At 40.8% G+C, this 25,227-nt stretch overlaps 2 protein-coding genes across 4 annotated transcripts in view; one reads left to right on the top strand and one right to left on the bottom strand.

The window, feature by feature from the left end:
• Positions 1 to 130: 130 nt before the first annotated feature.
• PSMC2 (proteasome 26S subunit, ATPase 2) lies at positions 131 to 9,258 on the top strand. Its single transcript, XM_074869918.1, has 12 exons — positions 131 to 301; positions 2,428 to 2,465; positions 3,680 to 3,761; positions 4,795 to 4,894; positions 5,245 to 5,376; positions 5,989 to 6,061; positions 6,206 to 6,301; positions 6,559 to 6,723; positions 7,217 to 7,304; positions 8,045 to 8,247; positions 8,791 to 8,887; positions 8,983 to 9,258. Exons 1-12 carry the CDS (start codon positions 232 to 234, stop codon positions 9,138 to 9,140), a joined length of 1,302 nt encoding a protein of 433 aa, XP_074726019.1. The 5' UTR covers positions 131 to 231; the 3' UTR covers positions 9,141 to 9,258.
• A 3,547-nt stretch (positions 9,259 to 12,805) lies between these two features.
• SLC26A5 (solute carrier family 26 member 5) overlaps positions 12,806 to 25,227 on the bottom strand; it is a 38,372-nt gene continuing 25,950 nt past the window's right edge. For all 3 annotated transcript variants that reach the window (XM_074869903.1, XM_074869904.1, XM_074869906.1), the window contains exons 8-19: positions 24,898 to 24,980; positions 24,656 to 24,803; positions 22,818 to 22,931; positions 22,433 to 22,510; positions 20,898 to 20,993; positions 20,018 to 20,124; positions 18,789 to 18,858; positions 17,266 to 17,358; positions 16,221 to 16,343; positions 14,636 to 14,848; positions 14,312 to 14,366; positions 12,806 to 13,744 (exon numbers count right to left, since the gene is read on the bottom strand). In XM_074869903.1, the coding sequence (XP_074726004.1) occupies positions 13,602 to 13,744; positions 14,312 to 14,366; positions 14,636 to 14,848; positions 16,221 to 16,343; positions 17,266 to 17,358; positions 18,789 to 18,858; positions 20,018 to 20,124; positions 20,898 to 20,993; positions 22,433 to 22,510; positions 22,818 to 22,931; positions 24,656 to 24,803; positions 24,898 to 24,980 (1,323 nt within the window). In that variant the 3' untranslated portion in view covers positions 12,806 to 13,601. The remainder of the gene's footprint in view (positions 13,745 to 14,311; positions 14,367 to 14,635; positions 14,849 to 16,220; positions 16,344 to 17,265; positions 17,359 to 18,788; positions 18,859 to 20,017; positions 20,125 to 20,897; positions 20,994 to 22,432; positions 22,511 to 22,817; positions 22,932 to 24,655; positions 24,804 to 24,897; positions 24,981 to 25,227) is intronic.

Below are 25,227 nucleotides of genomic sequence, written 5' to 3' on the forward strand. Positions count from 1 at the left end.
GCGGGTTTAACCGGCGCGGCGCACACAGCTCCGCCGACGGCGAGCGGAACTCTGCGGCGGCGGTAGCGGTGCCGGGGGGGAAGGAGATGCCGGTGGCGCGAGGCCCGCGGCGCGCACGGGCCGGTGCACCCTCCTTTGGTGTCCCCCCGGCGCGGCGCGGCCCGGCCGGAAGCCCCGGCGGTGCTGCGTAACGCATCCGGGGCAGAGCGGGCCGCGGACGGGGCCGCCAGGATGCCGGACTACCTGGGCGCCGACCAGAGGAAGACTAAGGAGGAGGAGAAGGAGGATAAACCCATCCGCGGTGAGGTGGTCCCTGTGCTCATGGCGGGGGAACTCCCCGAGCAACGCCGGGGCGGGGGCGGCGCTGCCGGCCGCCATTTCGGTGCCGGGAGCGGTGGGGTTGAAGGAGCGCGGCTGGAGGGAAAAAAAGACGTAAAAATCCCTCTAATGCGCTTTCTGGCGCGGCGCCCCCGGCCCGGAGCCCGGCCTCGGCCGGTGCCGCGTCTGCGGCGCTGACGGGGGAGGCGGCCTAGGGAAAGAAAGGGCGGTGGTGTTAAACGTAAACATCAGTCAGGTTTTTCAGGATTCTGAGGGGAAACTGCGGGAGGTCAGGTCCGCGAAGGCTGTTGCTGAAGCCGAAGGACTGATCGGGGAGCGGGTAGCAAACACCCGGGGGGGTTGTCAGCGCCCGGCCGGTGCTGCGGGGGAGCCGCTGGCCGCCTGCGGCCCGGATCCACATGCTGCTGTCTGGCCTCGCTGTTTCCAAGGCTGAGGCTTTCTTATAAAAGGCTCCTAAAAAGCTTCGTTTGCTCTTCGTAAGACAAAAGGCCTTTTGTGGTTTAATGATTAGCTAAAAGACCAGCCTAATAAAACGCGGTAATTTCTTTTTCTTCCCTGGTGGAGTCCTGCAGAGCTGGCTGTCCAACCCTGTGCGCTGCCACTTTCATAAGTCATTCAGTGGAAGCGGGAGAGAATGAGATGGCAAATCTTTCTGGAGATACCAGCACAGTGTGAAAATTACCAGTTGCTCCTCGTGTTTGAATTTCATTTGCCTTTTAATTTCATGTTAGTAAATATTAAATAATGCATCTGGAAGCAAAAGCAATACTATATGTAATTAGTGATGGACTTTGAACTGTTCCTGCTCAAGAAAGATTTTTGAATTGTAGCAACAGTGTTTACTACATATAAAAAAATCAATGGGTTAGTACAAATAATCGGGAAAGAAATAAGGTTCAACACTAAAAAAAATCTTCAAAATACTGTATAATACATGCTGCACCCAGATCTTCAATACTGTGTGGTTTGGACTCCCTCTATCTTAAAAAGGTACAGTGGAATTAGAAAAGAGAGAAAACTGAGGCCAGGGATCCTTAAGGTGAAGGCCGTCATTTGGTCCGGAGAAGAGATAGCTTTTGGGGGAAGGCAGGGAGAGTGTTAAAGGTCTGTTAAATGTCAAGTGATATGGGAGTAAATAGGGGATGACACTAATAGTTATATTTTTCTTAGTTAAGTGGGAGAGTTCACTGGAGCATTTCTGCAGGACTCTGTGCAAAAAGCTTACGCATTTAACAGCTCACCCTGCTTGTTCTGATGCAGGAATTATGAGGCTTAGGTACAATTTTTAGATTCCAAGTTTAAGTCAAGTAAAGGAAGCACAATGCTGATTTAAACTGGGGGATTCTTTCCTGCGTATTCTGCTGAAAGTTGTCGAAAGTTTACAGGGATACAAAAATTTTTGCGTAAGGAAGATTTTTTTAAGGGCTCTTAGTAACAACATGTGACGCAGGAATGGGAGCTCACTATGTATTTGCTACGTTTGTAGACCATTCTGTTGGAGAAGGGATACTGGGCCAGAGTGTTTATCTCATCTGGTACAGCCATTCACATGTTTTCCATTTTATAATACTAAACCTCAGCATGTGTTAGTTACTGATTCTAGGCTGCTTTAGTAGTTTATGGTAGTTTTTTGTTACCGGGACCAGCTTAGATTTGGTTGCTGATTCCTGCTCACACTGGGCATTTTGGAAAAGAGACATCACTGGTGGAAAGTGGTGACAGTTTTTCGCTGATGTTTAAGAAAACATGTTAAGAAACAAAAAGTTACAAAGACGAAGTTTTGATATCTTCAATTCCTTCTCTGTGTAGTCACAGGTCAGTAAGCTACTCTGAGCAAGGCAAAGTTTAAGTAGTTTGCCTGCTGTGAGCTGTGGGTGGTACAGATTTTTGGACTGAAGAGAGTAGCTGGAGACCCTGTTTTGTTTTTCTTGACTGTCTGATACTTTTTTGTTCCACTTCGGTTAAGTGAAAAAGTAGAAACTCAAGAGAATCCCTTTAAAATACATGTTTTCATCTTGTAGAAGCAGAATTGATACTGCTGGTTTTGTTTTTAAAATTGGAAGCTAAGTCTTTCCTGTCTTGTTTCAGCTCTGGATGAAGGAGATATTGCCTTGCTGAAAACATATGTAAGTAGCATACATATATATATATATATATACACAAGAGTGTTAAAGAAAAAAAAGCAAGTCCTGTTAGGAAGTGAATGCAGGAGTGGAGGGATGTGTACTTAGTAACTCTGCTTCTCCTAATGCTTTTCTCTCCTACCAAAATCTTTTCTCCCTTTCTGCCTTCTGACGAGAAAGCCTCAAACCAAACCCTAAAAAAAATCCAGTAGATTTGTTAGCTTGAAAGTAATGAAGGTTGTTTTTTTCTTCTGTTTTTGTTTTGTATCTCATAGCTGATTGTCATAGGGGTCTAACAGCAAGGGCTTTTCTAGGGCTTTTCGCTAACCAATTTTCTTGCATTATAAAGAACAATAACAGCCCTTCTTCCATCAAATTTACTTGCTTTTAGCCATCATGTTAAAAAACTGTTAGTGAGCAATCCATGGACCTTGTCAAAAAGAATGTAATCTTGGGAGGCATTTTCCACTGACAATAAGGCTTAAAATGCAAATCTTCACTCCACCAGAGAGTACAGTGGGTCTGTGAAACTTACAACTTGGTGTATGTCTGCATTTGGGTATGTTTGCCAGAAGTCTGAATTTTGTTGACACTGAGACCCCTTTACAAAGCTCTGAAATATGGCTTCTGCCCACTGTGGTGGCTTCTGTGTTGCCAAGTTGATGTGAAGGAGATCTTATAGAGGAAATCCAGATTCAGCTCTGCCTGCTTTAGGCAGGGCAAGATAGTAAAGCATTTTATCCCAGGCAAGAATCTAGCTTCTGATTTGCCCCATGATCTTTCTGCTATCTTCTGTGGGTGATGGAAAGGTTGGGTAAAGTAGTTAAAGAACTTGAACAGATGATTTTCAGATAATGTATACAGATAACGTATACAGAATTCTATTGAGATACAATTTTTACTAAGTATTTTTTAAATTTTAGAAAAAAAACAACTAAAAAATAAGGCTGAACAGGTTTAAAAGAAAAACAAGTCCTTGAAGTTTACAAATGTGGAAAATTTCCACTTGCGCAATTGGTTGATTGTGTGTAGCTGCACTCTATTTTTGCAAAGAGAAATATTGTTACTGGAACTTAATACTGTCTTTTTGGCTGTGATCAATAGTTGGCTGTTATACCAAGACAGTCTGCTGAACATCTTGATGCTTAGCAGCTATTGGCATTTTTTCCTAAACATAAAATAATTTGAGTTACGAAATCTACATATTTGTTTTCCAGGGCCAGAGCACATACTCAAGGCAGATCAAGCAAGTAGAAGATGATATTCAACAACTGCTTAAGAAAATCAATGAGCTCACTGGTATCTTTCTTTCTTAAGCCACATATACCAAAATGAGTGTTTTAAGGAGCTGATTTTAAACAACTTCTGCATTGGTTTATTATTGTTGTTTTTCTCAAAAGAATACAATTCTTTATTTGGTAACCTGAGGTTTTTGCTTTGTAGGTGATGGTCTTCTCAATTGGGCAGGGCTAATCTGTACATATGATTATCTAATTTTGTAGTTTAACACATTTTTATTCAAAAATGTAATTTTTATTTATATGGTGGCATGAAACAAATGCCCCTTTCTCACTAGATAATTTCTTGTGATTTGTGTCAAGTTGCGTTTGAATAGTGAGTGAACTTCATAGACTGCAAAACCCCAATGTATTAAGTAGTGGTGCCAGTCCTTGTATAAGCAAAAATGTGTATCAGAGCAGTGAGCATTTAAAATCAGCTGGTTTAAAATCAGCTGATCAGTTATGACAGAATAAAAATTGTTTCCTAACTTTTCTTTGTTTTGCTGATGTATGTTTGTTGCCCTGTTACTAATCCTCTAGTGGCCCTCAGTTCTGCCAGGAAGACTGTAATTTCTCTTTTCCAGTAAAATCCTTGATTCTTTCAAATACATCATGGAGATGGTACTTTTTATATCCATGGTTTGGAAGATTCATCAAGTTTCTCATCTGTGTGAATCCTTTAGCTTCTGATATCTTGCACTAAAGCTTTCCTTGAGTGAAAGCACTTGCAGAGTTCCGCTCCTTTTCTGAAACTTTCAGAAATACGTTTCTCTTGATATCTCTGTCAAGCTTGGTTGTAATTGTCCCCACACTGCAAAATTGTATTAGAGGGTGGCTAGACTGGTATTTGCCTGTTCAGCTGGCACAGTCACGTAGGCCTCATTTCTTTAGGAAACTTGGTTTTTAGGAAGTCTATCAAAGATGTGTGTGCATGTGTTTTGGAGGTCTCTCAGAAAGCTTCCTGCAGGGTTACGTCTAAGGTTCTTGGTGTGGGAAGGATCGCTGACGTACGGGTTAGCTGCTTCCTCCTCAGCTGTGTGTGTTGTACATAGGAATCAAGGAATCCGACACTGGCCTGGCTCCTCCTGCCCTGTGGGATCTGGCTGCAGATAAGCAAACTCTCCAAAGTGAGCAACCATTGCAGGTTGCAAGGTGGGTCTACTCTTCCTCTTTGCAGTGGAGCTGCATAGTGTTAAAAATGTGACTTATAGCTTATGTGTAGACTTTTTTTTTAAAAAAGGTTCATGCGTTGTGCATACTGAAAGTGCTTTTTACCATTGTATCAAAAAGGAACCGTGTTGTGTTTGATGATGTGTTACGTACTTCATGCTTATACTTATTCCTATAGTTATTGTGTGATGCTATAATAATAGAATCACAAGTACAATATCTATTTCAGTGTATGTGGAAAATATGACTCTCTCATCTTGATGGTTATACAAATAGCAAGCCAGCCAATTAGTTTTTCTCCCTGGTGGTGTTAATTGTATGTTCTGTATTAGGTGTACAAAGATAATCAATGCAGACTCGGAGGATCCCAAGTACATTATCAATGTCAAGCAGTTTGCCAAATTCGTGGTGGATCTGAGTGACCAGGTGGCACCTACTGACATAGAAGAAGGCATGCGAGTTGGGTAAGCAAAATCTTTGTGTTCTTAAGATTTTTCCTGGAGACAAAGCTTCCTCATCTGATCCATTAGTTTGGCATATCAACAACTATCATTTCATACTTTTGCAGTGGTTGAAATTGTAACACTAATGTCTTTCTGTTGGAAGACAGTAATTTACCTGCATGCTATGCTGAAATCTTTTGATTTTGATATCATTCTGACAAAAACTGTGCATCATGAACGGAAACCTTTCAGTTTGGGCCCCAATAGTCCCAGGTTTCAGGGAGCCTGCGTAGCCTGCTTCCTCTGGCTGGCTGCACAGTTACACACAGGGTGGCTACAGGAAATGTTCGCTGAGGAGGTGAAGCTCGTTACTTTTTAGAATCAATATTTTGCCACTTTGCTCTGTGGGATATTTCAAAATACTTTAAGGTTTCCAAAAACATTAATTCCAAACTTCCCTGCAGAAGGAATTTCAGTTTCTAGCCCATCTGACTGTTAGCTTTCAGGGCTGGGCTGTCTTGATGCCAGAGAAAAGAACAGTTTAAGAATTCAGCTTTTAATTTACAGAGTGTTTTATACATAACAGTTTAATTAACCGGTGTTAAAGTAATGGTCTTTGTGTTTTCTCACCAGGGTGGACAGGAACAAGTATCAAATCCATATCCCCTTGCCTCCAAAGATTGATCCCACAGTCACCATGATGCAAGTGAGAACTGCCTTTACTTACTATGACATTGCTTTGTCTTGTAATTTTGATTACTTTGATTGGATTTTGTTCTGGGCTGTTGAAAGCCCAGAGAGATGCACAGCATCAGGGTGTTAACTGCTTGCTCATCTTTTTGTTGTGCAGGTAGAAGAAAAACCAGATGTCACTTACAGTGATGTTGGTGGTTGTAAAGAGCAGATTGAAAAGCTGAGAGAGGTGGTTGAAACCCCTCTGCTTCATGTAAGTAACCTCCAGATTGAAACTTTTATTATTTTGAAAGTATTCTGGTCATCTGCTAGCATTTGAAAAAAGCAAGAAAAAATATTGTAGCTGAATGTAAACACCTAAATAAAAGGGAGTCTAGTTTTAAAGTGAAATCCAGCCAAGCCTGGCTTATATTGCTCTTCATTGATGATTTTCTTTATGTGCATCAAAGAGTATATGCAAATTATGTTTAATTCACACATAGCCTTGCTTTCTGTTTCCCACCATTACAGCCTGAAAGATTTGTTAACCTTGGAATTGAGCCTCCCAAAGGAGTACTTTTGTTTGGACCACCTGGTACAGGCAAAACACTTTGTGCCCGTGCCGTTGCTAACAGGACTGATGCCTGCTTCATCAGAGTAATTGGATCTGAATTGGTGCAGAAGTACGTGGGAGAGGTAAGAGCAAATGGAGTGTGGAGTGATTTGCAGATTTCCAGTCGTGGGGACCAGAGGCCATAGTGGGTGCGGTGGATGAATGTACATGAGGTGGGGGGGAGGAACTGTCAAACAAATCGCTGCAGATCAGGCAATCAGTTATGAGACCTGAAGTATCTTGTCATTGACGAAACAGATTTTGCAGCACAGAGTTTAGTCTGCGGTTCAGGAGGACTCTAGGATTAGGATTCTGTTCCGAACTCTGCCACATATTTTTCAGTTGGCCCTGAGAGAAATGACTTGATCTGCACTTCTGAATTTAAATTAGCAATTTGTCTCTGCTTTATAAATTGCTTTAAGATTTGTGAATGTTCCATTGTATATATGTGTACAAATGAGAGAGTTTAATCTTTGGAAATTTAGACATGTTTGGAAGCATGAAAAGTTTAATTTTGATGGTTTTCCTTTAACGTGCCTTGAATCTTTAACAAAATCTTGATTTTTTTGCTTTCAGGGAGCTCGAATGGTTCGTGAACTCTTTGAAATGGCCAGAACTAAAAAAGCTTGTCTCATATTCTTTGATGAAATTGATGCCATTGGAGGTATGTTTGTAGTATCTATAGCTCTAATCTCACATGAGAACTTTCAGGTTTTCTTTTCATGTTGTAATTCTTTATCTGTATTGCTGCATTTCAAGAAATGTGCTTGTAGATACCTATTTAGCAAAACTACTACCAGCATGTTCCATGTCTGGGCAGCTATCAAGAAGTGATTTATATATCTTGAATGTATTTAGCCCAGAGGAGGAGACATTTTTGCATATTTGGAACACCCAGATTATTTGAACTTCAGTGAACAATCTCTGTGTTATGTTGCAAAAAGTACTGTTAACTTAAAGCCCCTTCAGCTTCCGGACTACATACTAAACCTTTATTACTGCCTGAAAATTAATCTCAAAAAAAAAAAAAAGGTCCTTTGAAAATAGAACAATTTTTACACAGACAAGGTGGGGAGGATTTGGTTGAGGGGGAGGCAAAACAGACAAGCTACACTTATAAATGTCAGCAGCTTGGCTGGTTATTAGGCAGGGAGATAGGCCCTTTTGTACTAAGGATGAAGATACAGCGCCTGTTGTAACGGATGGGTAACACCGCTCACTCTTTGTTTGAAATGTGTAATTTTCAAATAACCCCCTCACACCTTTTTTTAAACTCATCGCAAATATTTGTATGTAACTTAAAATTATTTTTCCCGGTGTCTTCTGTGTAGCAGCTGCGACACCTCCTCCAGGCTCTGAAGCTCCCTCTTTTATTTTGTAAAACTTGTGTGTCTTCCTCTCCAGGGGCTCGTTTTGATGATGGGGCTGGGGGTGACAATGAAGTGCAACGTACTATGCTGGAGCTGATCAACCAGTTGGATGGTTTTGACCCACGAGGCAACATCAAAGTGCTGATGGCTACAAACAGACCCGATACTCTGGATCCAGCGCTGATGAGGCCTGGCAGGTTGGATAGGAAGATAGAGTTTAGCTTGCCTGATCTTGAGGTGAGAATGCTTTCTTTCACAGCTAAGTATATTCTGATATCAGAGTGTTTCTTCAATTGGGGCATTATTGTCTGGAAGCAGTTTACAAGAATTAACAAAAGCAGCACTCTTCATTTCCGTGAAACTACATGGAAAGCTGGGGGATTAAAGATGTGCCAAAAAGGTTTTCCCACACTGCACAGATTCCATCCCTGGCCAAGAAGCTATGGTAAATAGCTGTATTGACTGTATATTCCTGACTCAACAGATAAAGAATCACTTAACCAGATCCATGATTTAGTTCTTAAGTTAGAATGTGTTTTGTTTGGCTCTTTTGAGAGAGATTTCTTGAGGTACTTCTACCATTAAAGCTATTTTAAAAGTTATTTTCTTAACTTAGTAACGGACACGTTAATACGCTAGTCCAGATATGGGAAGCTATAGTTGGGCAGCAAATAAAAGTTTTATTTTCCATCTGTCCTTGCTCTGGATATGGACAGCTGCACAGTAGAGTCACCACCTCTTTCATACTGCGAACAATTCTGTCCTTCATCCTTTTTTCAGGGGCGAACTCACATATTCAAAATACATGCTCGTTCCATGAGTGTTGAAAGAGACATCAGATTTGAGCTCTTGGCTCGGCTGTGCCCTAATAGCACAGGTAAGCTGAATTTATTTTTTTTTTTAAACAATTTTCTGTATGCTTCATCTCCACTGGTGGTCAGTGTTGAATTTGTTTGTCCCTTTCTTTCAAAGGGGCTGAGATTCGCAGTGTCTGCACGGAGGCAGGCATGTTTGCTATCCGAGCGCGTCGGAAAATCGCAACAGAGAAAGACTTCTTAGAAGCAGTGAACAAAGTCATTAAATCGTATGCAAAGTTCAGTGCTACCCCCCGCTACATGACCTACAACTAATATCTTGGGATGCTTTTCCTGTTCCTGTTGTTAAACTTGCTGTGAAGCAAAAATCCAAGTGCAGTAGTTCATGTTTTGTTCTTGGAAGCTAAAAATAAATGGAGTATTTCAAACAGGAGCTGTGAGTTCATTATGAGTGTGTTCTACACCAGTGGAGTATTGCTGCTGTAGGAAAAAAATCTCAGTGAGATTCTAACAACACAGCCTAAACCAGTGAGTATTTTAAAACCAGATACCTGGGCAATGTTAGAAATCCAAAGTTTAGATCCCTAGTGACCATTTACACCCCAAAATTTACCATCTAAGCTGTAGAGGTGCTGAAAGATCCCCATGTGACTGCAGTGTTTGTGGGTGCACCCAGAAATGCTTGTGTGATGCTCAGCACCGAGATGTAGGTGAGTCCCAAGAAAACTCGCAGAAACTGAGCTGAGGAGAAGTCAGACATAGCTCAGCTCAGCTCCAGTGCTTGGTGGTCACTGGCAGTGACTGCCCAGCTTAGGGAAGACACGAAGGAATGTTTTTTCTCCCCCTAGGTGAACCCTCTGGTACCATCATAACTTGTTTTTCTTCAGTGGTTTTCTTCATCTCTTTTGCTGAGATTATTTCTTAAAAAATAGTAAGTGGGTCAAGAAGGAGGAAGAAGTAAGCATAATTTCTTAGTGCTAAGGGAAGGAAGATTCCTTTTTCCTGCTCTAAAAAAGATTATTAACAGACATCAGTCTACTAAGGAGCACTTTGATACATTGTATTTCTTGTCCAAGATGCTACTGTGCACAGAGGAGGACCCTGATTGCATCCTGGTGCTCCGGTAGCTGGGCAATAGCTGACAGTTGTTGGCGGCAGGCAACGTTGAAAGGTGGATCTTCACTCATCTGCCATGTTCCTACGGAGCTGGATGGTTTGGACAATGAAAAGCAACAGCCTTTCGTTGTCTTTTGTTCAAGTGTTGCATTAAAGTTTTTTTGAGGGAGGGTGTGGGAAGAGCTCAAAGAAATAACTGGGGGAAAAATGCTTTTGGGAACTGCTTTGTCTTGGTCTTTATCAGGTCTCATTGTGATATAACAAACATCAATTTATCAAGCTTAGATTGTGAAGCCACTTTATTTTTTTTGAAAGAGGAAGCATGTGCAATAGGGAAAGAGGGTATGTGGTGTGTGAACTTCATTAGGAATTTGGCCAGTGTCGGTAACTTGATATGCAAACTTAAGCAATCCTGTGGTTTTGCCCATACCTCCTTGAAAAACTGATCTCAACTGTTATGTGTTATTTTGGTAAGAACATTTTAGGGAGGGATGCAAGTTTTTTGGTGGGACAGAATTTTTTTCATTCTGAGCCTGAGAAGAAAGCGAGCAGCACTGAAAGTTATCTATTTACCAAGAGCAGCACTTGAAATTAAGTGTACCTGTTAGTGAAGAAGGATAAGTGAAGTACATAAGAAGAGTCTGGACCTTACTGGGTATCCTGAATTATCATCAGTACTCTTGCAAAAAAAGGAAGGGGAGAGGAATATTATTCTGATCATTAAGAGGTGTCAAACCAGACTTGGGCAATCCAGTGACCTTTGCTGTGGTGGGGCGGCAGCAGTGAGCGGGTAGAGGCACTAACTACTCTGTCACTGTCAACACACTGGAGAGGGGAAAGAGTATGAGTTTAAAGGATGGGGGTTTGTTTAATCTAGCACTGACAAGCCTAAAGTGGGATTTAAATTTTTAGAGAGCAGTCTGTTAATCAGTATAGGAAAGAGGAAGTCAGTTTACTTTTTAGTAGATAAGTGAGGCTGGCGAGTAGGGAGCCGTGCTTCCGCTGGTGGCAGCAAAGCACCGGAGAGACTGGTCAAAAGCTGCCCGATTTCATTTTGCTGGATGAGTTACCAGCAACACTGGTAGCACCCAGGTGTGGGTGACAGAGTACTAGTGCTGCAGAGCCTGGGATCTAGGACCTTCCTGGGCAAAGGTTTTCAGTCTCACGTCTCCGCAGCTCCCCGGAAGTGCAGCTGTTGCTGCCAGGATGGGAAACGCAGCATTAATTGTATCGTTGTGGGGCCTGGCAGGGATAGGAGCCGGCGGGGGGGGGTGAGGAGCAGGAACCTGAGCAGCAGGGAGGACCTGGAGGTGGTGACCCTTCCTAGCTTCCCCCTTGGCAACAGACACTTGCCTCTGGGGACCTTGGCTTGTCCCACATAAAAACATCTCACCAAGACAAAGTGGAAAATTTTGACAAGTCAGGATCATCACTTTATTCTGGGAGTTGACAGGATTTTGACATGAACTGAAGAGACTACATAGTTAAAAACTGAAGCTGCGACAAGCTGAAAGTAGAAAAATATACTGTATGTAGATACAAAGGCTTGTTAAACTAGTTATAAAAATGTACCAGAAGTTGTTTAAATAAACACACACAATGTGTTAACATGCATTCAATTAATCCTTTGAACTCCAGCTAAGCAGTAATTTCTGATGCAGAAAGCTTCCTATCCCTATTGGCAGGGGAGTCTGAGGAAGTAAAACATCTTCCCACCTGCCCCCGGTTCTTGGGAAACTTGGTTTACCTGAAGCAAGGCCTAATGGCAGCAGATCTTGAAGCAAAAGGAAAGTATTAAGTTCTGCATTCAGAAGAGAGGAAGTTGTCTGAATTACCTTATGCACAGGACCTTTGATTCGAGGGTGCTAAATGAAATGTCACTGACACTCCACTTCCCCTGTGCTGTTGAAATAACCCACAGAGAAACACTTTTAGGTTCCCACCTCTGCTCAGATTCATAGTGATTGTTGTTAGGGAAATACAGGTGTTGAAGATTGCTCTCTTTTGCTTGAATTACATTTCCCTGTTTTTCATCTTCCATCTGAAGTTAAGCAGTACCACAGCAGCCAGGTTGTGAAGACAATTGAAAAAACACCCACACTCCTCCTTTTAAAAAACCCAAACCTAACATTTTTGAGTTCTATTCAAATCTATTTCTGTCCTGGTTTCAGCTGGGCTAGAGTTAATAATTTTCTTCCTAGTAGCTGGTACAGTGCTGTGTTTTGGATTTAGTGTGAGAATAATGCTGATACACTGATGTTTTAGCTGTTGCTAAGTAGCACTTACCCTAAGTTAAGGATTTTTTAGTTTCCTAGGAGAGTGAGCAGGTGCACAAGAAGCTGGGAGGAGCATGGCCAGGACAGCTGACCCGAACTAGCCAAAGGGCTATTCCATACCATAGACCACCATGCTCAGTGTATAAACTGGGGGGAGTTGGCCAAGGGGCTGATTGCTGCTCAGGCATCAGTCAGCAGGTGGTGAGCAACTGCATTGTGCATCACTTCTCTGGGTCTGGGGTTTTATTTCTCTTTTTTTATCTTCCTTTTCATTACTACTATTATTAACATATCTTAATTATTATATTTTATTATTAAACTGTTCTTATCTCAACCCACAATTTTAACTTCTCTTTTTTTCAATTCACCTCCCCACCCCACTAGGTGGGGGAGGAGTGAGTGAGCAGCTGCACAGTGCTTAGTTGCTGGCTGAGGTTAAACCATGACAATTTCTCAAAGCACTTAAAAGCTGAAGCAGAAGCAGCACTGCTGGTAGGAAGATCTCAGGCCACAGGAAAGTTGTTTTTGTAGACCACTGAGACTTTAGACCCTGTCTACGTTTTTATTCCAGCTTACGAGACTGCATATAGGGCATCAGTTCATAATTTAATAGGCTTCATTCCTGCCTTAAACCAGTTTTGTCTTCACACTTTGAAGCTAAACTAATTTTAGCTTAAAATCAGCTGTATTCTTTTGTAGAAAGTATAATTTTGTTTTGGCAGTGAAAGTACCATTATTGATAATATAATAACTAAACAATGGGTTTCTAAGTGAACTTCAGATTAGAGTGAAATTGTTAAGGCAACAAAGAGTTGAGTATAGTTGAGACAGGTTAGATATTTAAAAAAAATAACTGTACCATCCAGGTTTAAAAAGTGTAGCAGCTAAATGCCACCGGTGTGAATTCATTAATCCAGCTGGCAGATCATTATAATTTATATGAATCTGTTGTATGTAGATGTTGACATCAGGCTTTAAAAGTCATCTAAAAGTTCTTTAAAGACACTGGTACAGTGCATTGCAATTGCAGAACAGTTGTTTCCTGCAAGATCCCACCTCAGTGAGTTAAAGTGCCTGTTTTCTCAACAGGAGTAGGAATGTCACCTTGTCTATTGGATTCTGATTGTAACAGAATACACTGAATTTTCTTGTCTTGCATAATTTTGTGCTCATATGTTTTGGAAGGATATACCCTGATCGAAGGAAAAAATTCAAGAGCATGAAGGCTTCCAATTCCTTATTCACTCTTCCTACAGAAAATAAGCACCACCCTATACCCGTAGATACAAATAGCCTTAGGCTCTCTTTAAACTGTGCAAATTAAATATTCAGAAAGAGTCTCCATCAGCATAAATCTGGCTTCCATTCTGCTCGATGCCACTCTTCAGAGGTCAAAGTTAGTCTGTGAAGCAGACCTGTCTTTCACTTGGCAAGCAAGTACAGCATCATGAATACTGTGAAACAGCAGCTCTCTTGTTACAGTGTTATCAAAAAATTTCAGTCTTGTCAGCTCATTCATAACAGGGCCTAAAAAATAAAAACCAAACATGGCGTTAGTGCATAAACTAAAGTACAAAGATGGAAGACAATGGTATATCAGGAAGAAGATGCCAACTTGATCTCGTACTTATTATTTAAATTTAAAATAGCCAGGTGGATCACATACTACTTCTACTCCAAATGGGTAATTCTCTTATCCAGACATACACAGAGGCCTATTCTTGGCAGAAGATGTTACAATTTCAAATATCAGAAACTTGGAACATTGCAGGCTTTTCTCCTTATGACATTATTACAACAATTTCAAGATAAGAAGTGCCGTGTGGCATTTACAATTTGCCAGCTGGAATAAATGGGAAGGGGATCTAGTCCTCACAGAACTCATTACATCAGTGCTCTACTTTCACAAAAGTGAAGGCTCTAATGCATATGGACTTGCTTTTCCTCAAATGCAATTTTAATCCAATTTTATGTGAAGTAAGTGCTGGTACTACTGAGGCACTTGGCAGCAGGAAGTTTGGGGCCAGAGGGAAAGAGATAAAACACAGTTTTTTCCATAAAGCACACAGAAAAAAAATCAAAATCTCAACTCACCACTACAGCTGGCAATACAGACACAGACACCAACTTCTTTGTATTCTTTTATAATCTGCAACAGAGTTAAACTGAAGTTAAACACAGGTATATCAGTGTACACATTGCAGTCCTGGAAGATGTAAGCCAATTACCGTGAAAGCTGCACAGTCCACATTCCCCAGTATTCAGCTAAAACTTGCAGAGTTACAGAATTAAAACCATGATTAGGTGAAATACTGGATTGCATTTGAGCTGGCATTTATGTCTCATGCTGACAGGTGCCCTATCAGGTATCTCAGAAGTCTTCTATTGTTTTTTTCTGGGGAAAAAAGCTCTACTTACTGATTTTAATGTTTTTGCTCCAACTGAATCCACAAAGTTCACCGGTGTGAAATCCAGAATTAAAGAGTGGATGTTTGGTTTGGGCTCCACAAAATGTTCGTGCTCATCAGGAGACTTGTCTTGTACACTAGCATCTGCAGATGCAAATTTTCCATTTACAGGTAACTCATCAGTTGCTATCTCATGTTTTACACTTGCTTCCACGTCATTAGTCTGGGACAGAAGATAAATAAAGCTTAATAACAGCCAATACTTTTTCAGCATAGATCCCCTTCTTCCCCATACTCACCTATTCTTTCAGCCTTTAAAAGATGTACAGCTCCTAACCCTTACAGAAACTGGCTTTACACGCACACATACTTCCATATCTTATGTATATCAAGGTTTATTCTCTTAGACCCAGCCTTTCTACAGTCACATGCAAGCAGCTTAAAGCTGTTATCTCAGGAATGAATTACCCATTTCCTTCAAACACTGACACCTGTTCATATGTTTTTACTCCATTTCCTTGCCTTATCCCTGCTGATCCTGTCAAGGCCTATCTATTCAAAAGAAGCAACAGCAATTGGGCTCTTAACTGAGGCATTTGGTTGGTTTCCCATGGTAAAAAGCACACACCAGCTCCCACCATGAGGGTGAATTTAAACATGCACAAAAGCACAAGCATGTTTCAAACAACCCTTTTCAATGTACCTGCCTCACTTAACCACACCAAGATCAGCAGTGAGGATGACACCTTTTTATTATAGGGGCTGCTAATTTGAATTAATTTTATTATATTTATATATATTTATATAAATTTATATAGTATTATATTATTTGCCTGCAGTACTGTGTTCAGCACTGGGGCCCCCACTGTAAGAAAGACATGGGCCTGCTCAAGTGGGTCCAGAGGAGGGACACAAAGATGATCAGGGGGCTGGAGTACCTCCCCTGTGACGACAGGCTGAGAGAGTTGGGGTTGTTCAGCCTGGAGAAGAGAAGGCTCTGCAGAAGACATTGTAGCGGCCTTCCTTAAAGGGGGCTAACAGGAAAGATGGGGAGGGACTCTTTATCAGGGAGTGTAGTGATAGGACAAGGGGGGACTGTTTTAAACTGAAAGAGGGTAGATTTAGATTAGGTATAAGGAAGAAATTCTTTCCTGTGAGGGTGGTGAGGCACTGGAACAGGTTGCCCAGAGAGGTTGTGGCTGCCCCCTCCCTGGAAGTCGTTAAGGTCCCCTCCAACCCAAACCATTCTATGAGTCTATGATACCCTATTTCTGCATGATTATTACAACTGTGTGGGGAGGGGCAGAGGTAAGGTCTCTGCCAATTTCAGCTGACATCACTGCTGAGACAGTATGACAGCATGGAAGGGCTCTGCTCTGCTATGAGCTACCAGAATGTAATGAAGGTTCAACACAGTTATCCAATCCAGCCATGAGCCCCTGATCCTTACGCTGTCCCCTCAGTAGCCTGTCCACATTGCACAGTGTTTGTTCCCTAAGCCTTCCTACCTGAGTAGCACTCTGCACCGTGTATAAACAAAACTGATAACTTAAGAAAGCAGCATGTTAGCTGATAAAGCAGAGGTAAATATTTACCGAAGAATTCACTAGTTTCAGTACAGCTTTCTTTCTGAGTTCGTTTGCTGCCTTTATTTCCCGGGCGTGCCTCTTCTGGGCTTTTCTCCTTGCTGCCAATACGGCACAAGGGTCCACTCCAGTCTGTCATAAAAAGAAAGTATGATCAGAGGAGATTCGGCTTGTTAGGATGACATTGCAGTATCAATTAGCATTGAATTCATCACTGTCATAAATTTAAAACACAAGCCTGCATTGTTCAGCTTTCCTTGGTGGGGGTGAAAACAGTATAAAGTAAGAAAGAATAATCTTGGCAAGCACTGTGTTAACAAGATGAGGAATAGATGCATCACATTCTTTTCTTGAAATCAGAGTGCCATGTTTCAACCAAATGCTGATTCGGGTGCACAGAGCAAAGGGGAGAGAGGTGCATTTGGACATAAATCACTAATACCTCTTGCTTTGTGAAGGTAAGTACCACCCACCTGTTTTGCATAAGACTCATCGTGGGAGCTACAGAAAAACGTTTCAGAAGTTAGTAAGGGTACAATTGCTACTGGGTCAGGCAGTTCTGCCCTTAGCTAGTTCTTTTATTGCCGTTCCCACCCAGTCAAACACCGGTTACACAAGAGGTGAGGCATACTCTGTATGCAGGTAACTTGTTGCTCATGAGAACCATTAAATGCCCACAGTATTCCATGGTCTTACATTCCAGTAAAGTTTGTCACCCAAGAAGGAAGCTTTTACTCCCAGACATTTTGTTTTCAGTTCAACGTCTACTTATTTTCTTCTGAAAAAAAAAGTGTTTGACCAGTTTGTGCTCTGCAACCAGCAGACTCTCCATTCACAAGCAGTTAGTATTAAGCTACACTTTGTCCATTTATTCCCTCCCACCATGTTGTTGCTTCCTAAGATGATTTGCAGTTGGCTAGAGGGTCCCCTTCTCATGTTTCAGGCTGAGAAACACTGTGCTAGATGCTACACTAAAGGAGCTGAAAGATGAGCATGTTTCAGAAGCCAGTCTGAATTTTCAAGATACAGACATTAAAGAATTTGCTTTACTCACCTTTTTCTTCAGTGCACTTGTATATGACTCACTATTGGCAAAATAAAGTGACGCATTAGCTTGAAATATTTTTATTCCAGGATATTCTTTAACCTAAGGAAAAGAATATTGGATGTTCACAGTTAAGTATTGCCTGCACTAGAAGAAAAGCACCTGTGTGATCACAAGACACATGAGCGTGCAGCAGCCCAACAGCCAACCCTGAATGGCTATCAGCACGTGTCAAATAAAGAAGGTTGGCACTATTGTGAGCAAAGCCAATCAGAAGACCAGAACCTCCCCCTTTCCCGGTGTAATGCTGCACACCATTAATGCCACATGACGTTTCTCCTTTATAACAATGAAATGTACAGCCATAAAAAGGAATTACATATTTGCAGTTCTCTGATGTTGCTATCTGCATCTGGTATTACCATGAGGAAATGATGCAGATCTAGGAACGCTTCCTCTTAGCCTCCCTTTCTACAGGCATAATGACTTAATTCTCTCTTTCTCTTTTCTTGTCTCCTCAGGTACCAAAAGAAGAGCCTTTCAAATCTTTCATTTTAAACAGGCCTTCAGATAGGTCTCAATATCACTTCTTTCCTCTACTTTAAATGAAGTCATCTCTAAACAGGCTGCACTCTGACATTTTACATGCAAATGACCTGGCCAGCAACAGAGATGCAGCCTGCCACATGTTGCCAACCCCATCTTTATACCGGAGGAGGAAATGCTAACTGCATTCACTGCAACAAGAATGGAGTCTCCTCTTTGCACACAGCTATAAACATGCCCACATATGCTTTTGCTTTGTATAATATTCAAAGCAGAACTGCTGGTGAGATAATGTTTTCAGATTACAGCATCAATTTACATCATTTACAGACTGGTTCCTCAGTAAAGGGGGACGTAGCCTTTGTAGCAGCAACTCTGAGAACATGGCAGAGAGCACAGAAAATTCTAGTTGCTGTTACAGAATGTTTATATCCATTATATTGACAAAATATACTCCTTTCACCAACTTTTGATTGAACAAAATGGCATTTATAAGAAGCTAAGGGCATGGCAAGCAATTGTGCCATTAATCACGTATACTGAATGAGTAGGGGACGGGTGGAGGCAGGGAGATGTTGATTTGAACAGTTTGTACAATTCTGAAGAACATACCAGTTTGGATCCTGGTTCCATGGATTTCATGCAATACGGCCATGCAAGTAAAGAAAGTGCCTTGTATGCACTTGTGTACACAGCAGGTTTAGCAGTGGCATTCCTATAAACTTCACCATTTTGTACAAGCTAGCACAATGGAACTAGTATAAAGGTTACTTTTGATCACTTCCTGGTTAAATGTACATGCAGTACAAAAAGCTAGCATTTTGAACAAAATAGCTTTTACTACTAAAATCAAATTTATTTTCTTTCCCTTCAACACAGGTGAATGCTAGGCAGACAGCACTGTACATGCAGTAGGGTAGGACTAAGCAGCAAATTGCCACAGTTGTCTTTGCTCTACTTTTCAATGCAGAAGAATACACTCCTACCTCTTCGTACTCTTCCACATCACAGTAGATGTCAGTGTCAGGAATCTGACCAAGAATTCTGTATTGAGGGCTAGAGAGAAATGGAGAAGTGAGTGTTCAATACACATTGAAACTTATTTTAAATGGTCATTCTGCAGTGCCTGTCTGGTACAGGCTTATCTAAACATGGTCAAATGCAGTGGGCATTTTATGGCAGAAACACAATAAAGGGGCCATTTGGTGACTAGACAAGATTGCTTCTGCCAGTGCAAAAACAAGTTATAAACTCAGCACTGTAACATTGTCATTTTCTGAAAAGCATGGGCCAAAGCATGCAAAGATACAGGGCAAATGCTCTTTGGGATGAACTGGTGTGACTCCACTAACTATCTTGCAAATATAGAAACCTCATACCGGCAGAAAACATGCTGCAGCTTCAAAGAGCCACTCTACTCCCAGGACAATGCCTGAGCAGATGAATATTCCCAACTCACAAGCAGTGTGACCGTGAAGTACATTAATGTTCTGTTTGCAAGAACAAAACCATATAGAGATGGCAGAAAAATACTCTTATTTATGCAGAGTGGAAATCTCAGAACTTGGTTTCATTCCAATGCAGACCAAAACCAAGACTTTTACACATTTTCCACCTAGATGTTCCAGACCTTGTGCCTAGAAGCCTCACATGCAGTTCTGTCCACAAATGTAAGAAATAATTTCACTGTAGACCTCCAGGTCTACAAAAGCTTCACAGTAAAAGCTTTATCACTTTGAATGGGGAGAGAAGTGATCTGAAAAACTAGAAGGGCAGGCACAGTTTTTTGATGAATTAGAACTTTCTTATCAAATACCTAAACATTCATCTAGTGATAACCTTACACAACCTCTGCTTGACTGCGACAACTAGTGCAGATGAAATATTATCATTTACTGGCATCAAGCAGATTTGAAGTTCTAAAGTCATTAGTCATTTAAAAAAGTAAACAAGAAGATTAACCACTATAAGAAATAGAAAATCTTCTGTTTATTACCGAAATTGCAAGTTCATGCCCTCTAGAAATTTTGTTCTCAGAAAACAAAATGTGAACCCTGGATCAGAGACACAGGGCATGACCTATATTATGAAGCAGATTCTATACTGCATGTAGTTGAAGAGGGTGGAATGATCTTCTCCTTATTTGCACCCCTTAAACAAACAAAACCACACAGAAGATCAGCAAACACTAATTTTGACAAAGAAGAAATCTGACCTTTGTGTTCTGTAAATAACGGTTATCATTGCAAATGCTACTGCAGTAAGCAAACCATAGTCTAGTCCCAGGAGAAGAGAAGCCACAAAAGCTACCAGCCAGATGGCCTAAAACAAAGAAAAGGTCTGAATTATTATGCATCCTTTTCTGTTAACAGCAAAAACAATAGCATAATTCAACCTCAAAACCTACATATCACTTCTGTTCAGGAATAGGCTATAATGTAATCAATCCACCATGATAGCAGACTGTAATTGCCTTAACCTTTCAGAAGGGCATAAAAGGTCAAGGCGCACTAACATAACATCTGACAAACTGTCACATATTAATTAATGCCTTAAGTCCTGTTCTCCAAGGAATCCTGTGTTACCATCAGACTCCAAATACCTTAGGATAAAAAAAAAAAATTCAAATAGCTCTCACTTACTTCCATCAGCCAGTCAATCCACCAGAAAAATGCCACCAAAATGTTACCTCTGATAAACTCTTACTTCTGGCCCACTCCAGCCAGGATTTTGGTTTGTCTTAAAAGATGGCAAATACCTTCAAGTAGTTTTCTTTGCTACTCTTTTTCAAATTCTTCTCAGACATTCCCACAGCCTTCAGTGCAGTTCCTATAGCAACACTGCAAAAGCTTTGCTTTTACTGCAACCAAACTACTTCTGACCTTAGTTAAAGGTTGTTGAACAACAACAAAAACATTTTTGTCTGCAACAGATCACTCTCGTAGGGTACTTACAGCTCCATATCTTACGTCCATCTGCAATGCAACATCAATTAAACTCCTTGATAAGTTTCTACCCTGGTTTGGGGGTTAGGAAGAAGAGAAGCCACAAATCTAATACAGTAAAATATATTCACTGTGCTGTGCATTACTCACCAGCTCAATCCTACTGGTTCTCCAGAAGTGCATGACATCTCCAAACTGTTTAAACATTCCTTTCAGGTTCACCATGACAATTGCAGCTAGCACTGTCTAAGAATATTACACAAATGCAATTTTCAGAAGCAAAATAATCCAAATGCCAAATAAGAACTTAAAAGCATCACAAATAACTGTATTTCTGTGCTTTGTACAACTCATAAGTCTACTGAACAGATGTTCCATTTAAAAAACCCCAACTTTTCAAGTAGTTCAGTGGAGGTATGTTTTTACTACAACTGCAGAAATGGCAAGCCAGAGTCAGAACACTTCCATTTACTCTTTCCTAGCAAGAGAAATCACATATTCCTGAGCTCCATGCTGCTGCCATTATAGTGCCTTTAGTGCCTGAAACAGGTAGACTATAATATCAAATTCAAGTTTCTCTACAACATACTACAACAATTCATGCAACAGTCATGTAAGTGTAACCCAAGACACATCTCCTATAAAAAGAAACAGGAAATGCATATCATCCTATGCCTGTCACCAGAAACAAACTTTCTTTTTTAGTCAGATTACATTTATTCATGTAAATATATTTTTATACAAATAAGTAAAACTGCTTAACAAAACCAACCCATTATACTAAGCCATCACCCAGCCCCAAGCCTTTCCTTGCTGAGCTCTGACTTTCTTTTAACTTTTTAACCTCTTCCCAGAATTCTTATGCTGCAATCAAATGCCCCTGTACTTGGCAGTGGTGAGGCTGCAACTTGAATAGTGTGTTCAGTTTTGTATCCCTCACTGCAAGAAAGACATTGAGGTTCTGGAGCATGTCCAAAGAACAGCAACAAAGCTGGTGAAGGGTCTAGAGCACAAGTCTTACGAGGCACAGCTGAGGGAACTGGGGTTGTTTGGAGAAAAGGAGACTCAGGGGAGACCTTATTGCTCTCTACAACTACCTGAAAGGAGGTTAGAGCAAGGTGGGTGTTGGTCTCTCTTCCCAAGTAACAAGCGATAGGACAAGACAAAATGGCCTCAAGTTGCACCAGGGGAGGTTTAGATTGGATATTAGGAAAAATTTCTTCACTGAAAGGGTTGTCAAGCATTGGAACAAGCTGCCCAGGGAAGTGGTTGAGTCACCATCCCTGGAGGTGTTTAAAAGACGTGTAGATGTGGTGCTTAGGGACATGGTTTAGTGGTGGACTTGGCAGCGTTAGGTTTATGGTGGGAGTTGATGATCTTAAAGGTCTTTTCTAATATAAATGATTCTAAAAAGGAACTGTGTTTGAAGGTATCATTTTTAATGTTCTGAAGACAGACTCCAGAATGTCCAGTATTAAAAACTACAACAAAAGGCGTGCTGGGTGCTTCAAAATATTATTAATTTCTAGCCTAACTTACAGCAAAAATGCATACAAAATTTAAAGGTTTCTGGATCTAGGCCTAACTGTGTTACTTACTAATCATCCCACAACCTCTATTTTAAGCAATACTCACTGGCCTCAGTTCACAGACAATGCAATGCCTAACAGGCAAAACTCCCTTACCTGTGGAAGTGGTTCAAAGAGGTATCCAATAGCCACAATTACCAACAGAACCATAACTGAAGAGAGAGCACCTGCAATCTGAACAAAAGAAGCCAGAAATAATTTATAAGCGCTCCCAAAGGGCAGTATTACCGATTAGCTAACCCCTCTTGAGCTTTCCACAGGCTGGTTGTTCAAGTGACTTCTGATCCCTCCCACTCAGTTCACCCATTGTGGCTGTCATGCAGCTTTCTATCCTGGCCCAACCTGGATTTGAATCATGGGAAACTCCAGTCATTCCTTCTGCCACAGGCAGAGGAATCTGGCAATCTAGCAAAGCTTCAGACTTTGACTTTGAAGCTCCAAAAAGCAAACTCTGTTTGGCTCAAAATTTGGGTTTACATACCTGAGTTTTCCCACCAGTGCTTTCCTGAACAAGACTCCGAGACATTGAACAAGTGATTGAAAAGCTTTGGAAAAATGACCCCACAGAGTTGCATATTCCCAAGGCAATAAGTTCCTGTGTTAAACAACAGAGTAAAATAAAAGGCAGTTATACCTAGCAACTGTACAAAGCTGGAGCTATCCATACATATTAATAACCACATCTTATTTACAGGGCTTTCTAGCAATCTTACTGTAAAGAATAAGCAGCCCTACTTATACTTGTGGTTCTCACACATGCACAAGTTGATGCATGTTAAATCATCTGTAAAATAACGTATCTGATGAAGTGCTGGAGACATTTCCCATCCTTAAATATTACAGTACTGAGTCGGAATGAAAACTAAAATGAATGACAGCATTGCTTGTTTAAGGATTTAACTTGGGGATAACTTGGATTTTAACCCTGAATATACATGGAAAATGGCTTCTCATACACACACTGTTCTTCGCTTACCACCCTAAACTCTCTGTTTAGTACTATTAGAACCAAGAGCAGCCTTGGCTGTGTTTCCATGGGTGGTAACCCATTGCTGTACATGAAAAAAAACCATGTGTGTCCACTGCTTCACCAGGAAGATCCCACATGAGAACTGTTATCATGAGTGAGATCAGAGCTCCATCTACCTCAGTACTGTGTTTCTGATGCCTGAGGAAGTATTTGCTTTTCATGAGGCCTCCCCACATTACTCTGCATTCCGTTATTTGTAACTGAGGTGATTTGAGTTATACATTTTCAATAGTTCTCAGTGAGTTTCTCCTCTTTGCATTTGTACAATCCTTTTTTGATTCTTTTAAACAGCATGCACTGCATTTCGTGACAAGGAGTTCTGTAGTTTAACATCCAGGTGAAGTAGCATCTGGCACCTCCTGAGAAAAAGAGCTAGATGCTTAACTCAGGTCAGTGATGATTACTTTAACTAATGTAAACAGAGCTGATTCCATTCACGCAGCTAAGGATTTGTCCTCTTCTCTCTTTGGGTAACAGAGAACAATAACGTGAAGGATGAGATTCATCTGAGCAGAAGTAAAAATCATTTAAACTCCATTTACTCTCAGAGGAAGATAGTCATTTTGAGAAGGGGGAACAGCTGACCGGCGCTGTGTCAGATGCTTGCTCTAGGAAATGCATTACAGCATAGGAACTTTCTGTCTCCCTTGACACCACAATGGTATCAACCAATAATCCAACTGCAATATTGATTGTAAATTGCACAGGAAGGACAGAGTAGGTGAGGATGACATATCATTTTAGTTTTAGAAAGTCCCTAACCACAGTCTTTATCACTCAAATCATGATCAGAATGCTAACTACGGACAGGGCCAATTGCTACCCCAGAAAATGACAAGCCTCATATTTGCAATGGGTGGGAATAAAAAGAAACTATAAAACATAACTGGAATTTCTAAACCTTAGATAATAGTTCTTTGACACATAAAGCATTGTATTTATCATGTGAGAACTCTATGCTTCACTCTATTACAGAAAGCAGAGATAAAGTAGCTGCCCATCAGAACAGCAGGCTAAGTAATGTCTGTACCAACAATTAATATTCATGCATATGTCCAAGTCTAACAGATGCAAGTTTCCCAAAATGAAACTAAAAGTGAATCTGGTTATTAAAACACAGCCAGAAGAACTTCAAATAATTCCTGGCATTTAAATGTGTAGGCTGTCAAAAACCTGACTTGATTCCACAATGAAAGAAAAACTACTTTTTTGTCCAATATCCCATTCTACTTTAATGGTAACAAAGGTGGTACTGAGAATTTTCAACAAAGCAATCCCAATACTTTTACCTGATTCCCATCAATGGTGTAACCATGTTTAAGGGCAAAGATCTTGGACATTGATACAGCCATTGAAAATCCAACTATTGCTATTGCTATTGCATCCACAAATATTGCTGGGATGAGCTGAATCTCAGGAACTGCTGGTGCACGTAACCTTGGAGATGAAATAAATATTTACAAATTACTATACTAAAAGCTACATGCCATATGGAAAAGATATAGTTTGAATAAGAATATATCACCCCTACCCTTGAGGAATATTCCCAACAATATCCACTCTGTACGACTCGTTCAGATTCATTCCAGCTGAAACTCCTGTACCAATAATTACCTAAAAATCCACAAACACATTTGTAAACATCAGCTAGAAAGAGATAAAGCCACTTGAAGAACTAGTAACAGTTAGCTGATTATGAATAATATACAAGGGATAACACTTATTTGTCAATCAATTTTCTAAGAGTTAGGGGGTAAAGAAGCAGATAAAAAGGAGGAAGTATCATAATTTTCCTTCCATCATGTTCAACCCCCACTGATTTTATAAAGTTTTCTTGGAAACAGTTAAATGGAACACGCTA

The sequence above is a fragment of the Strix uralensis genome, chromosome 5, assembly GCF_047716275.1.
Source record: "Strix uralensis isolate ZFMK-TIS-50842 chromosome 5, bStrUra1, whole genome shotgun sequence".
Lineage (NCBI taxonomy): Eukaryota > Metazoa > Chordata > Aves > Strigiformes > Strigidae > Strix > Strix uralensis.